This window comes from Cupressus sempervirens, chromosome 6 (assembly GCF_028749045.1).
Source record: "Cupressus sempervirens isolate cs-2001-9-10 chromosome 6, ASM2874904v1, whole genome shotgun sequence".
NCBI lineage: Eukaryota > Viridiplantae > Streptophyta > Pinopsida > Cupressales > Cupressaceae > Cupressus > Cupressus sempervirens.
This window is the reverse complement of record NC_143123.1, coordinates 169,140,321-169,156,069: the sequence shown is the minus strand read 5'-3', so window position 1 is coordinate 169,156,069 and position 15,749 is coordinate 169,140,321. Positions and strand designations below refer to the sequence as shown.

The following is a 15,749-nucleotide window of genomic DNA, read 5'->3' as shown; positions in this document are numbered from 1 at the left end:
CATTCTCACTTCTTGTCTAATCCTTATGCCATTGTGAAGGGATGATTTTATGAGGGTCTTGGACTGATTGAAGGCAGATTTTACTGTAGCAGCATTGTAGCACGACACTATTCATATTACTGTAGCAACAAGATGGGAAGTCATTACTAGAAAATTATGTTATAATGCTAAAGTAATTAGTGAGTTAAAAAGTCTGCTACGTATTTGATTTTATTAGTTGAAAATTAATATTATTTCAGCAATAGTTCAATCTTCAGTTTGCATATTATTATAAATCCCTTCTTGTTCATGTTATGTGGTTTCAAATCTATGCAAAGACATAAAAACAAACATTTTATTTTAGGAGCCATAAATGAGTTTAAACATTTAACGGAGAAATTAAGAGTTGGATGCAAATTATTTGACTAAATTCCTATCAGTAATTGGTTTAGTTTTTGGGCAATTCTAGGGTGTCCATTACAAATTCATAAAATATATCCAATTCTAGGGTTCGGAAATATATATATGAATCCACACAACAAATCTTAATGATTACATGGGGTCTCAACCATAACAAGGGTTGTATTAGAAGACAAGATGAGGTGTCCCAAGCGTCCTTTACCCTATGCCCAATAGCAAGACCTTCTCCTTGATGGCCTTATGTGGTTATTAATCAATGGTCCTTACCCATCGTCATGAGATGTCACAATCACTCCAGGATTTTTCTTTAGTTCATCCATGTAATTTAAAGGCCATTTTAATTACGTTCCTAGAAAAAAGGCTAAAGGCCAAATCCATGAGAAGAAGAAAAGAAACCTAAAGTTAGAAATGCTATAGTAGAGAAGATATGGGAAGAAATTGTGTCTAGAATGGATACCTTTGACAGAAGACACATAGAGGTCACATAGTGAGAAGAGCATTATGTTTTTGTTTTCAAGAAGAGAGATGTTGGAAAAGTTAATGACATAGATAGTAAAGGAGTATTTATTTGCAGAAAAAAAATTTACACACCCTGAGAGAGTAGATTTTTCAATAATGTGATTTCCAAGTTGATAGAGCACATACCAAGTGCTCAAATGCATGCAGTGGTTCAAGGGACTACAATTCATTTAGTATGATGATGAGAGTGAATTGCCTAAAGAGAAATTAAGAGAGTTAAGTTATATGGGGCTTATCAATCAATGAGCTTAAGGGCCTTTCTAATTAATGGTTCATAAGGCACAACACTTGGTGAAAGTTTTGCAAATGGGGCTGCAAGTAGAGTGGGTTCAACCATGGAGGGAACTCTGTAGTTAAACGCGTTCAAGCTGGAGTAGTAGTACTGGGACGGGTGACCTCTCGAGAAGTCTCAATCCTTCAACTCTATGAGCATCACCTAGATCCAATGAGTGCTAAGTGTTCCATTAAATCTCATAATAGATGAATTCGTGTGAATCACTACTCATGAAACATGGGCCAATGAGTTTGACTCAAAAAACTTACACAGTTAAATCTTAATAGAAATATCACAATTTGACTTGCTATGGAAAATGTCTCCTACTTATCAAAGTTAAGTTTTCCTATGAACAACTCAGAAATGTTTTGAACTAAGTTGTAGATGACACACAAAAACAATAACCATGAAGGGGATGGATGACTTAGCAGTTCACAATTATTTTAACATTGATTGGGTGGATAAAGGCATGAAGGCATACACAATCTTATGACATTAATAAAAATATATGCCCAAATAAGTCTTTGGACAACAATAAAGATATGGGGTAGAGAAACAAAGGATGAGCACAACAAAGAAGTAATGCACCGTGCAAAAAATGTGGGTTTCAGTAGTCCTTGTTTATACTAGAGCAGTGAAAGTGGAAATTTCCTTGCACAAGGTAAGCTATAGTGCTTGAGATGGTGTAAATAATGGAGGGAAAAATCAAGATTGGGTAAATTGAATCAAAGATTACATGAGAGGTTAGTTATAATGAAAAATGATGTGGATCTAAAAATTAACACATGTTGAGGTGACAGAAAAAGAGTTCACACAAGAATACTTAAACAAAGCGCAATATACAAGAGAAATAAAAGTTGAAACGCTTCCAACAATATCAAGTAGAAGCAAGTGATTAGAAAGAAATGAAAAAATCCAATCTTCAAACTATAACTTTCAACTCTACTTTCCAAGAAAAGTTAAAGATTTTACCTCCCTGGTAAAAACTTTGCTAGTTCTGCCCATTTATTCCCATATATTTGGTGAGCGCGAATAAGTGCCAACTCTTCCTCGCGGGTCCATGCATCCTTGTTTATTACTGGATTAAGGTGATTGTGCCACCTGCAAAACTTATGTTAGAAAAAGGAAAAGCCAAATAAAAAAAGTGTACGCATCAGCAAAATTATACAAATATTGAAGATCTTACATATCACAATTAAAAGAAAATGATACAAAGATATAAACCTAAATAATAATGTGCAAAGTGACAATATATAGTTAATTGAATAAACAAGCTCCTTTATGTGACCGTTTTTAAGGTTAGAAAACAATGCCTTGAGAATCCAATTAATATGCGCAATAGACAAAGGAATTACAAAACATGGACATTCTTTACGACCATTGACCACGTTCAAAAACAAAAGAACACTAGTACTCAAAAACAATAACCATAAATGTCAAAAAGGAAATACGTCACAAATGACCTGTTCACAAAAGTTTGTAAGTGCTCACAAGTATACCCTATGTTAACCATTTTTGTAGCCCGTAAAAATATATGAAAATTAGGCATGCACCATGTGAGAACTAAATTTTGATATCATTCTCGACACTCACAATAAGCCTTGATCGAGAAAGTAACCTTATAAAACATTCGTTGTAATTATAATGATATTGAAATTTGGGAATTAGGTCATATCTAGAAAATATACACAATCAAGATGTGCACATGACTTTAACATTATTTAGGAATTTTGCACAGTCTCTTTATAATCTCCCACTAAGAAGTATGTGGCTTTAGTAAGAGTTTCTTAGTTGTCGTTGGTGAGGGCGACATGAGGCTATAGGATTCACCATCTTCTTCTCAACTTTTCTGAAACTTAAATCCTCTTTGGCCATGTGTGGCACTAATGCTGCACTTCAAAATTGTAATCCCTAAGCACTGGTTTCCATTCAATATAGATTCTGGTATTGAAGGTGAAAATTAAATTTTAAGGTTACAAACTGTTTCCATATTTTCTCCTAATTATATATAAATGCATTTGCATTCCCTCCAGTTTTTAAGATTCTTTTTTTTCCATATTTTTCTTTCAATTCTCAGCTTAGAGAAATTAAAATTACAGTCCATTTTAGAATATTTGTACTACCTCAGAAATCTTCCAGAATGTTGTATTATTCAAGTTCTTGTTCAGTCTGCAGCTGCTTGGGAAACATGGGTACCAAATGAACTTCTATAAAGAATGGTACTTTGGATTTCCATGTAATACAAGGAGCACCTACTCCCTACATTCATACCAAGCTAAGTGTTCTGCTCACTCTGAACCAAGACACGCAAAGAAGTTGATATTTCCTTGGGCTCTAACCTCAATCTCGCACCATGCTTTCAAATGCACAATGTAGAGCTCTAGTATCACCATATTTGGAAAACAACACCATGAATCGAAAGATAATGATGTTTCCATTTATTTATTTAACATGAATTTCATACTTATACATCCTTACGTGTTACATATATTATATGATTTTCAAACATTTCAAGTACTTCTACAATAACTCATCTATGATATTTAAAAAATAATAGTATAAATATAAACAATGCATCATAAAAATGTCCAATTTTAATGTATAGCATTTCTAGTAACTAGTCAGTGATTCCATACAACTCCAGTTTATGAATAGAAGTCAATGAGAAAATGGTATTGATAGGATTCGCTGAGAAAATACTCAAGCATGATCAGGTAGAATGAGAAAGCTCAATAAAGGGTGGAAAAAATTGAGGCCTATTAACAAACAGATAAATCATTAGCTGTCTAAAATAATCTGTGAACAGAAAATTCAACTCAATCACAGTTTCAAGGCGATAGTGAAGCAGTTTCCTGCGTACAAATAATAGAAATTCATAATGTTTTGTCTTGTTTTGTAACATTGTCAATTTAAATCAAATTGTGGATGGAAAAAAATTGCTTTGGACCTCCATGTCAATGATAAGATCATCTATGTTGATTGCAGAAAGAACCAATAATCCATCAAACTAGACTATAATGAAAATAAAATACATTCCATGACATTATATGAAGGATATCTCATGATGTTTTGTCTTGTTTTGTAATATTATCAATTTGAATCCAATTTTCTCCAGAAAAATTGCTTTGGACCTCAATGTTGATGATAAAATCATCTACACTGATTCCAAAATGAACCAATTTTCCGTCAAACTAAACTATAATGAAAATGAAAGTCCTTCCGTGACATTATATAAAGGATACCTCTCTCGGCATTGCTTTCCAATGCGCCCTGGCAAATGTTTTGCAATAGCAGACCATTTTTTGGCACCGTGCCTTTTTACAAGTTCTATTATCTTTTCATCTTCCTACACAAAAGCGCAGGTAGAACAATAGATCAGCAAGAAAACCCATGATATCTCAGTAAAAAATTCTGCACGTCTATGTTACAGTGAAATTTCAAGAAAATAACACCTCTTTTGTCCAAGGTCCCTTTACAAGTTCTGGGTTAAGAACCTTCTGCCAGCGATGCAAGCACTGAACATCCGTGCGATCAGGAAAAAATTCAGCTGCAAATTAATAAATATAAATTTCAGGATAAGTTTTCATCACAACATTAATACTAATATAGACAAATTGTACTTTCCATCAAAGCGAATTATAATAAAAATGCTGCTACTTAGAGTTCTTCTATTCATCAGTGTCATAATTTAAGAAAAAATTGAACACAGTTGAGTAGATTAATGGAAATGACTTTCAACTCTGAAGAGTAAATAAAATTAATTTAAATCTTTAATTGGTAAGTGATGGAGAAGAAGAGAATAGAGTAGGTTGACAACTATATAGACCGAAGTAACAAGAATCGGAATCGGATCGGAATCAGCAAGGCCGAATCAAATCGTGAATCGGCCATGAATCGGAATCGAATCGGCCACAAATCGGCAAATTTAAAAATCCCTTGAAATTTAGTGAGTAACTTATTTCATAAACCCTTTATCGCTGATTCGATTCACCAATTCACAAAAAATCATTTGGCTTGAATCGAATCACCGAATCATGTAAATCGCATGAATCGCCGTGATTCTCGGAACTATGATATAGACATATTAAGACATTAATCAGTTTTAAAGAAAAAATTCAGCTGTAAAATAATAAATGTTAATTTCAGTACATTCATGTCAAAAATAAATTGAGATCACAATATTTAGCTACACAAAAGTACCTTAAAATTATCAATACAAATAGAGACCAATCATAATTGACATCAAAGCAAAGCTTCTTATAGAAGTGCCACTACTAAGGATTCTTATATTCATCAGTTTCATAATTTAAGAAAATATTGAGCACAATAGAGTACCTTGATGACAATGATTAGACTCGGACTCAAGGAATACTCATGAAGCCAAAATTTTGAACTAACTGAAAATAAGACAAAAAAAGAACTCGGAGAATTGAAAAACACTCACTTTTTTGGAAACAAACATTAATATTATGCAAAACATAGCTACATAATGTATCAACTGAGTTTGATGGGGATCTAGGAGCACACTCTTTTCATATTTTTTAAAAGGTAAAATGAAAAATACTTATAAAGTAGTTTTTGTCTTTATAAGCATTTTTTCCTTTGTTCAAGTATGTTGTATTTGGCATTTGCAAATTTTCTATTTAGTATTTACTAATTTTAATTTTACCTCTTATATGGTTATAATTTTAAATCAAAGTCTTTTATTTGTTGATATATTTTTTTATTTTATTTTTTAAATTTTTGTTACAATTTCGCTATGTTCAAGTATTTGGTATTAAAATTTATTAGTTCTTATACTATTATACATCATTCCATAACTTCCATCCCCAAATTGAAGCCCTTTTATCCCATCTTGACGTGTCCCCCAGTGCATGTCTTACACTGCACAAACACATCTTTGGATTTTCCAAAAGGGCTGAACAGGCCATTTAAAGGCAAAAAGCGACATATTTATAATCAAATAGAAATTAAAATTTTAAAATGAATATTAAATAAGAAATAAAGGGTAAAAACCTATTTTCTTCCAATGCTTTCCCTTGAAACATTGAACGGCTCTTCTCAACGTCTCATCCTGGACAAGTTATTGAGTAAATTATGTCAGACTTTGAATATTTGGATAAACATACTAAAAAACATTAAATAGAGTGCAAAGAGTACAGATAATGCAATATTTAATCTGACATGCTTATAAGAACATTCAATGACTGTAAAATATAAACTGACATGGGAAATTAGTATTCGCATTTGCATTTAGGCTTCTACCTCTTGTAAAGAGCTCTTTCAAACACAAATGCTTCTCTAATCTCACACTCAAAAATCATAACACACATCATCACATCACCTGTGCCTTATAACATCCGATAGCCCTATTTATTCAATTTTGATTAAATATAAAACTTAGGGAAGAAAGAAAGATTCCTAAGATTGAATAATATGTACAAGTTGAGCTTAAAAGTTAAAACCTTAGAACTTCTGACAGTTTCATCAACTACTCCATGATAAATTTACCTTTATCATTTTTACTAATGACATTTTCCCCACGAAGTAATTTATTATATAAAGAATAATGCTATTGAAGAAAAAAACTAACCTCTTCAGGTGTCCATCCACCCCTAGATGATCGTCTCGTAGGGCCTCCTACCCTCCTAAAAATTCAAGTTTCCAATTATTACCATTAATTTACTTTTAAACACAATATAAAAACCGATAAGAAAATAGTATCTCACAGCAACTATTCCCCAACATTACTTTGACTTCACACGTCTTCAATATTGTGCTAAAAAACATGACAAGTAAAATATGCATCCCAGTCTTTGATACAGAAGTCACTCATTTTTTAATATCATTAAGTTCCATCAACTGGATGGGCAATCCAACTTGTCACATTACATAAGAATTTCACAAAAACCATCACACTGCCCATATCATAGACTGGATATCCTATGCCCAGGAACATGGTATGAAAGAATGTCATGTATAATGAAGGGCATGTTTTTCTTTCACTTAAATACAACATTAAGTAAACCCATTATTTATTTTATCAGTTTGAGCAATACGAAAAAATTAACATCATATAGCATGCAATCAAAATATGACATGCAAAAACATAAGCATTTAAGTTAATTGTAAGGAAGACTAATCAGAAGCTAATATAGAAAAAAAACATGAAAAAAATGTACACATTACTTACCAGCTAAGTTAGAAAATGGTACACTAGTAATAAAACCTTTACTTGAAGCAGTTGAAAGAGAAGAAAATAAACTTTGATAGACTCAATAAGCCAAAATTACCTGATGAATTTAAATTATACAGAATTCAATTTATTTTCAAACTTTGTAGGACATAAACAACAAGATAATTCTGACAGTGCAAAATATGAAGGACCTAAACTCAAAAATAAGATGGTTACAGGATCAAGAAAAACAGAAAGACAGAAAGTCAAACTCAAACAAGGCTCTCAGACAAGGAATTCGATAATAGTACTCAAGTCTTTTAAACTGTGTATTACAAAAAAAAAATGGTATTTGTAAGTGCAGACAGTGAAAAAACTCACATCTGAGCATAAGGGTGGAAAAGAAGTTGCAAAATTATAGTAACATAATGAATAGAAGCCAAAAAATTGATGTTATTCCACTGCTCTGCCAAAAAGCTGGGGAATCAGTTCATGCAGATACACAGTGAATGAAGACATTCATTGCACTATCAAAGCCATCACAAACTTAGCACATAATAATAGTGCTATGAAAATTCTGGCCAGTACAAGTACAGAATTCCACTCTGCTTAAATTGCTTTAATTAACTTATGCTAAAAGTTGCAGCACTGTTAGATATATAACAGAGATTAATTAGCTCAATTAGGAATTTTATTAAAACATTATTGAGATTTATTTTTGTTTGCTTTTAAGGTTGCTTCGCAGATTGCCAACCTGTCCTTCTGTAAGCCTATTTCTTAGGCACATTTGAAATAAATCTGTACTACCACTTTGTGGCTTTTATTGCTGAAACCTATTTCCCTAGTATGGTATTACAGTTAGAGCCAAGGTGTTGAATTTAATCATTGAAGAAGACTCTGAATATTTCTTTACTTGGATATTTCAATTGCTGGATGATCTGCAGCAAATATTTCATTGCTAATGTGCATGTTTTTGATTGCTGATTTTGAAGATAATACACATCTCATCCAGACAAGATAAATCAGATATGGCAGAGTGGCAGCTTTTGTTAGAATTTTATTTTCTCATCTTCTGAAGACCATTAGCACATTAAAATATTATTGAGATTTATTTTTGTTTGCTTTTAAGGTTGTTTCACAGATTGCCAACTTGTCCTTCTGTAAGCCTATTTCTTAGGCACAATTGAAATAAATCTGTGCTACAAGTTTGTGACTTTTATTGCTGAGACCTATTTCCCTAATATGGTATTAGAGTTAGAGACAAGGTGTTGAAATTAATCACTGAAGAAGATTCTGAATAGTTCTTTACTTGGATATTTCTATTGCTGTCATCCAGACAAGATAAATCAGATATGGCAGAGTGGCAGTTTTTGTTTGAATTTTATTTTGTCATCTTCTGAAGACCATTATCAATTTATTACTGATTTTCTTTTCCTGGATGCCATCCAATTTTGGGCTGTGTACCAAGAAGCACTTTGTAGACAAGAGTTAGTCATTTGAGGAAGCACAGCAGGCCGCCCCAATGGGAAGGCACAGTGTTTTCTGAATGGTCCAAGAAAAAACTGTGTAGCTGGGAGGCAAGAATGTGTAGGAGTATGCAGCAGAGCTATAAAGCATCCTGCTTTGTCTTCCTCTCCAATCCTACTACTGTTAAAATCTGCTGCCGCGTATCATCAGCCGAATCTGCTTTGTCACATGTTTGTTAAATTATAAATGATAGGATTCAATAATAATCTATAAAATTATAAATGAAACTCATATTACTGTTAATAAACAATAACTCAAGATAGGAATAGTTTACAGTTTTATATTTGTGTGTGTGTGCAAACCTCCCTCATAGCCAAGCAGGAAAAAAAATGCCATGCCAAATACTAGAACCTTAAAGTTTAAACCCATGCTAATTATTACACTACGACAAACAGCATAAATATTGAGAGGGAAAAAGTCCCAACAAAACAATAAAATTCACTATATTAACAAATCATGATAAATCCTAATTCTCTAGCTCCAACAACACTCACTATATTAACAGAAAATGTTTGCAATACAATAAGATTGCCCTTGTGTTAATTCTCCTTACAACATGCACCAACTATCAGGCATATTATGTTTGTGGCAATCCAATATATCCTGCACCATTCACTATATTAATAAAGAATCTTCACAATACCATGAGGATTCTCCTATGCTAATCCTCTTCTTATAATGCGCACTGCTTATTGTACAGGCTATGAATTTACTATGCTACGTTCTTGCATATTTAGACACCATGCTTGCACAAAAGCATTGTGGGGTCGGAGTCCAAATGGACATTTTCTCTCAACCAGTTCTGGCATCAAACCTGTGAACCTAAGAAACTTTGTTTCAGGTGGTTAGTCCTGCCAAAGAAAGTGGCTGTTGATGATGTGCTCTTTGTTGTTGGTCTTCCCCCCATTGTTCATTCTGTAGCATTTGTGAGTCTGTCAGCCACCTTCTCTTTGGGTATTGTTTTGTTAAACTTGTCTGATCATTGTTTATTGGTCAGCCTGTTACATGAAATTCTAAGCCTCGTCTTTCTTGGATTGAAATCTTGCTGGTTATGTTGACGATTTTGATGCTAAATTGAATTCCTTTTGGTCTGGTCTATTAAGTGAAGTGTTGTAGTTTTTATGGATCAAGAGGAACATGGAGATTTTATTACGATAATAGATAAGCTTCCATATTAGTTAATGGTTATCTATTTCTAATCTATTGTAAATATTAGAATGTTTCTAATATTAGTTAATCTGTAGTTATATGTTAGCTTTCTTTAGCTTTCTTTTAGCTAGAATTGAATATTTCTATTCTTTATAGTCGTTTCCTAAGCAAATATTGCTTTATTCTTTTCTATATACAGACCTCTCGGTCTTTGTTAATAACAAGCAACTATTTTACCAATTACTTCTTAATATGGTATCAGAGCCAATACTCTAAAAAAAATTCAAAAATAATTATAATTTCTTGGTTGAAATTATCTCCATTTTATTTTCAAAATTATTTTCATGCATATTTGCTTACAAAACCTCTAGTTCGACTAAAGTTTTCTACCTAAAAAATCGTGCCATTTTGTCTATAATTCCCACAATTTTTGTAGTCTGCAAACTCGCACCCTTCTATGCAACTAGTGCGACAGAATCCTCTAAAAATTGAGGGTTATTCTCTCTGTTGGGCTTCATTTCTATGCAACTCATGTCCAGATTTTTCTGCCACTCACATCCAAATTTCTCTGAAAATCGTGCATCTATTTTGTGGTCCGTTTTTTTCCATTTTTTGGAAAAACTGGTTGTTTTTTGCCCATTTGGAGGCATCTAGATTTTTACAAACCTTTGTTGGTTATTTGTGCCTAGATTCTACACTTTTCTGTGCAAATCTACCATTTTTCTAAGCTTTTTTGAAGCTTTTTTGCAGCTAGGGCTTTTTTTGTTCGAAACCCTAAATTTTTGTATTGAATCAAAAAAAAATTATAGATTCTTGGTGGGTTTTTCGAGAGCTCAACTGGGTTGTCGTATGTTTTTTCTGGGTGCCTCAATTTTCGAGCCAACAAATCCAGAAATAAACAACATATTATTTTTGGGTTTTTTGAGCTCTCTTCTAGGTCACCTTTCAAATTTTCTAGGTCTTTCAATCTTTTTGCCTTAAAGAATGTGCCTTTACAGATTCACGCTTTTTCATTGAAAAATGTGCTATGGCATCATTGACTAATATTTTGATCGAGAGCAATTCCAAATTCAATGGTCAGAATTATGGCACTTGGAAGCAGCGGATAGTAACAATTTTTGCATATTGGAATATCGATCAAATTGTTCTGAGTGTTACACAGCGTCTGACTACCTTGGTACCGATCAGGATACATGGGATCTGAATAATCAGGAGGCAGTAGTGCTTCTAAAATTATTCGTAGCTGATGATCAACTCTCTCATATTCCATCTGACAAGACAGCCACCGAGATATGGGCACATCTCAACAATCTTCATGAGACTTCTGACAAAAGCAAAACTTTCGTCTTGAAGAACACTCTGTATTCTAATATCATGGATAAGAGAACATCACTCCAGGCTCACCTGAACAGGATTCAGGAAATCTGTGATCAATTGCTTCCCATTGGTCGCAAGATGAGGAAGAGGACATTATGGTTATCACTCTCTGGAGCTTACCGAAGTCCTACGAGCATTTTATCGAGACTCTCAACATCATGTCTTCTAGTGTTGATCTAAAGTTCACAGATCTCTACACACTTCTACTTCAACAAGATCAGTGGAAACAACAGTTCAGTAGCAGTTCTAGCTCCACCCCCACAAAGCAAGCCTTTCAGCTAAATCTTTAAGAAGAATAAAGGCGAGTCTCAACAGTCTTCTCAACAAAAGTCCTCGGCTCCACTTTCAAAAGGCTCCGAAAGAAGAACATTTCGTGCAACTACTACCACAAGTTTGGTCACATGAAGGTTGAATGTCAAAAACGCTTAGCTGACCAATCTAAGCAATCAAGTTCTCAGCCCAAAGCGAACAGTGCAGAGCACACTGAATAGACAGAATCTACCTTTTACACCTTCATCGCTAAAAGGCATGCAGATCATGTGAAGTCATCTGCCTAGTATATTGATTCAGGTGCCTCTCATCATTTCACCCACCAACATTACTCAAATTCTATTATTTTTTGTGGCGGAGTAGAGTACACCATTGTCAGTAAAGGAGACATTTAGATTAAGCTTGCTGGGAGGAATCTCATCTTCCTCGATGTGAACTATGTTCCAAGGATGGAACTAAATCTACTCTTAGTCAGCCAGTTACTGTGACATTCTCCACAGTTTGATGTCACCTTCAGTTCACATCAATGTACCATCACTGATAGGGCACCTCAATCAATTGTTGCAATGGATCTTGAGGATCATCGCCTTTTCTGACTTACTAATTCTGGTGATTCTTGGAACTTAGCTATGGCCGTTTGGTGGTCTTTTGTTAGCACACTTTGGCATCAACAGTATGGGCACTTAAATGCGCATTATCTCTCTCAACTTACTCAATTTGTCCTCGATTTGTCAAAGATTCAAATTGTAGGCATTCTCACCAAGCCTCTTGGTCCTGATAAGTTTGTTAAATTTAGAGGACAACTTGGTGTTGTGGATAGATTAAACATTAAGGGAGGGTATTACGATAATAGATAAACTTCTATTATTAGTTAATGGTTATCTATTTGTAATCTATTGTATGTATTAGAATGGTTCTAATATTAGTTAGTCTGTAGTTATCCATTGGCTTTCTTTAGCTTTCTTTTAGCTAAAATAGAATATTTCTATTCTTTACGACCGTTTCCTAACTTTATTCTTTTCTATATATAGACCTCTCAGTCTCTGTTAATAAACAAGCAAGTATTTTACCAATTCCTTCGTAATAGATTTTTCAAGGCAGGAAAAGGAACATTACTAATTTTAACTCTAAACTCACATTCTTACATATAATGTTGCAGGTCTCTGTCATTCTAGAGATACCAAAGAATAGATTCATGATACTGGAACAGGAAGTGGCATAGTTGATTTACAAGACAGACATTATAATTTATATCTGCTCACTTCTTTAATGTGTACAAAGAAATATTGGACCAAGATGAATTGAATGCTCTCAATCAGTTCGTTTAGGAGAAAGGCATTACCAAAGAGGACATTGAGAAAGAAAACATGAACCAAAAGCTCTCAGATGTCCCAGGCTGAGATGCAGTAGCAGCGGCAGAGATGATCCCACCTTGGGGAGACTAGAAACAGGTAGCACTGAGGGTAGTGACAATGTAGCAGGGAAATGGAATGTTTAATAATTATGTTATATTTTGTTATATGTGAAACTCTCTCCATCTTGCAGCTTTTTATATTAGATAGTTTATGACTCATAGACTGATACAGTTACTTTGATGATTTTGTTGTGATGCTGAAAATGTAAAGGTATATGACCAATGCCCAATGAGGGGCTGCTGTAAGTCATGATAGTCAAACTGATATGTACATCTCTGGTAAACTATTGCCAATACAAAAAAAAAAAAATTGTGTGGTACTACAAAACAATGGTTAGAAACCATGCATCAAACCTGCAAAATGCAAAATATTGAGGCATGAAAAGGGGCTCATGAATTCGAACAGTATATTCAAATATTTCTTCCCCCTAAAACGACTTCAAAGCTACAAGAAATAATGGAAGTCCTTCTACCCTAAGAGATGATAAAAAATCAAGAGTAAATCCCTATGATCTGGAGACTATTATACAACTAATAGGCATAAGAAGAGACTACATTTCTCATTGGGAGTTTCTCTCAATGGTACCAACTAATGATAGACTTTAAACATAAAACTAACCCATACCATTGACGCTCTTACACCATCACAGATACTCTTACAAAGAGTTATACTTCAACATCCTTCTTTGCCATCAATGCTAACATGACACATGTTGAATCATAACTTTTTAGGTGCCACAAACGCTCTTGTGCAACTTGGAACACATATTCCTAACAACAAACTCATCTTGTTTAAGGATATTGATTGATGTTCATGACATGTTGTTCCTACATTTATTAATGCTCCATGTTGTTGACATGAACAGAATTCTTCATTCTCTTAATTCAATGACTAAGAATCTTGCTCTGTGTTAAATTTCAAGACAACCAATGTATGGTCAGATCTCTCCACAATGAAAAGGTGATTGCAATTGCTAGTGATCACAAGATAGAATTGAAGTCTAACCATTTTTCTCTTCTCCTAATATTTGACGCTTTGGTCAACTCCACGAAATCTGATAATACAGTGGAGCTTCCGTCCAATTAGTTGAAGTATTTATACCAAAAAAATGATATACAAACTATATATTGTTTTACATAATTGGCGAAATAGAGTTTTTCAATAGAAGACTTAGGGATGGTTATGATTTATGGAGATGGGAAGGTGTGTGGTGCACAACTAGATTGTACAATATACATCCTTGTAAAGGGTTACAAAATATCACTCTCAAGGAAGCATGATCAAGAATGAAATCACTGTAAAAAGACTTTGTAATGTCCCCTTTCTGACTATCCCAAGAATTGCAATTTTAACAAATTAGGGCTAGGGTTACATCTTACCAAGTAAATATTTCTTTAAATGATATGATCATGGATTTGAATCCTACAATCTTAATATAAGTAGGATATACATATAAATATATGCATATACATATACATACATATGTGTGTATTCAAACATCCAATCTTTAGGGTCAGACAAAATCATATCATATTCATTTATTATAAATAATATTATACTAGCACATTAGGGTTTTGAGGAAGAAACATGTTGGGTCCACTAGAAGCCATTTCTACACTAAGCTCAAGAGTGAATGTCTGCCAAAGCCCTCTTGGCTTACTTGGTTACTTGTACCTGATTTCACTATCACAAACGTCATCCTCCTAAATGTGCGTACCAAAATGTTTGGAACTCAACCTTCTAAAGAAAATTACCATCATTGCAAAGTTAAGTTGAGGTCATGATGGGATTTTTGCGTTCTTCTATACAAGTACCCTCTTGTCTCTCTACAACCTAGTCATAAGGTCAACTCTAGGGTGCCCTACCTATACAAGCCTCTTATAACCCACCTCTTACACCTCAGGGCCTCCCTACAAGATGGGTTTCAAGAAACTTAACACATATTGTATCATGTGAACTACATTTATGCACTATCTATTATGCAAAAGCAATACTTATGTATATGTATGTGCATGTGTGTTACACCCCCTCCTTGATGACTTTCAAATAAGTGTGATAACCGTTTCATGTGAAATGTGAAGTGAGTTAAATGTGTGTATTATTAATTAATAATATTGCAATGTTTATTTATGAAGATCATTGGTTAGTGAGGTTATTTTGTTTCATTAAATGGATTACTGAATAAATGACATCAATTATATGGAAATTAATATTAGGGGTGAATAATGTCATGTATTGATGACTTAATCATTATCTAGATGTTTTATGTCTAGTCCTTTCTTTGTCAACAGATGTAGGAGATCACCCTCACGAGCAAGGAGAGGGGGGAGAGTATCATTAAAGTGAGAGGTGTAGACAAGAGGTGAAAGTTCAAAAATGTCATTACAGAAGTAACCCATAGCTAAGTATTTTGGTCATTGATGGTCATTGTGTTAGGGTTGTTAGCCTTAGACGAGTATACATATATGTGTGAGTATAACATGTGTGTTGTATGCCTAACATCAAATGTGCATATTGATAGATCATAAGGACTAATATCCACATTCATACATACATATAGTTTTAAAATTGGTAATGGTTATGGTTATGTGTCTACAATGAGTTTGGACATCTCAATACATGGGCATATGTCGAGACCAAGTTA

At 33.8% G+C, this 15,749-nt stretch overlaps 1 protein-coding gene across 1 annotated transcript in view; it reads right to left on the bottom strand.

Annotated features, from left to right (window-relative positions):
• Nucleotides 1–15,749, bottom strand: part of LOC149551789 (transcription factor MYB3R-1-like) — a 97,497-nt gene that overhangs the window by 36,602 nt on the left and 45,146 nt on the right. Inside the window, exons 3-7 of the mRNA XM_089787277.1 lie at nucleotides 6,786–6,840; nucleotides 6,209–6,266; nucleotides 4,645–4,739; nucleotides 4,435–4,538; nucleotides 2,165–2,293 (exon numbers count right to left, since the gene is read on the bottom strand). Of these exons, the coding sequence (XP_089643403.1) occupies nucleotides 2,165–2,293; nucleotides 4,435–4,538; nucleotides 4,645–4,739; nucleotides 6,209–6,266; nucleotides 6,786–6,840 (441 nt within the window). The remainder of the gene's footprint in view (nucleotides 1–2,164; nucleotides 2,294–4,434; nucleotides 4,539–4,644; nucleotides 4,740–6,208; nucleotides 6,267–6,785; nucleotides 6,841–15,749) is intronic.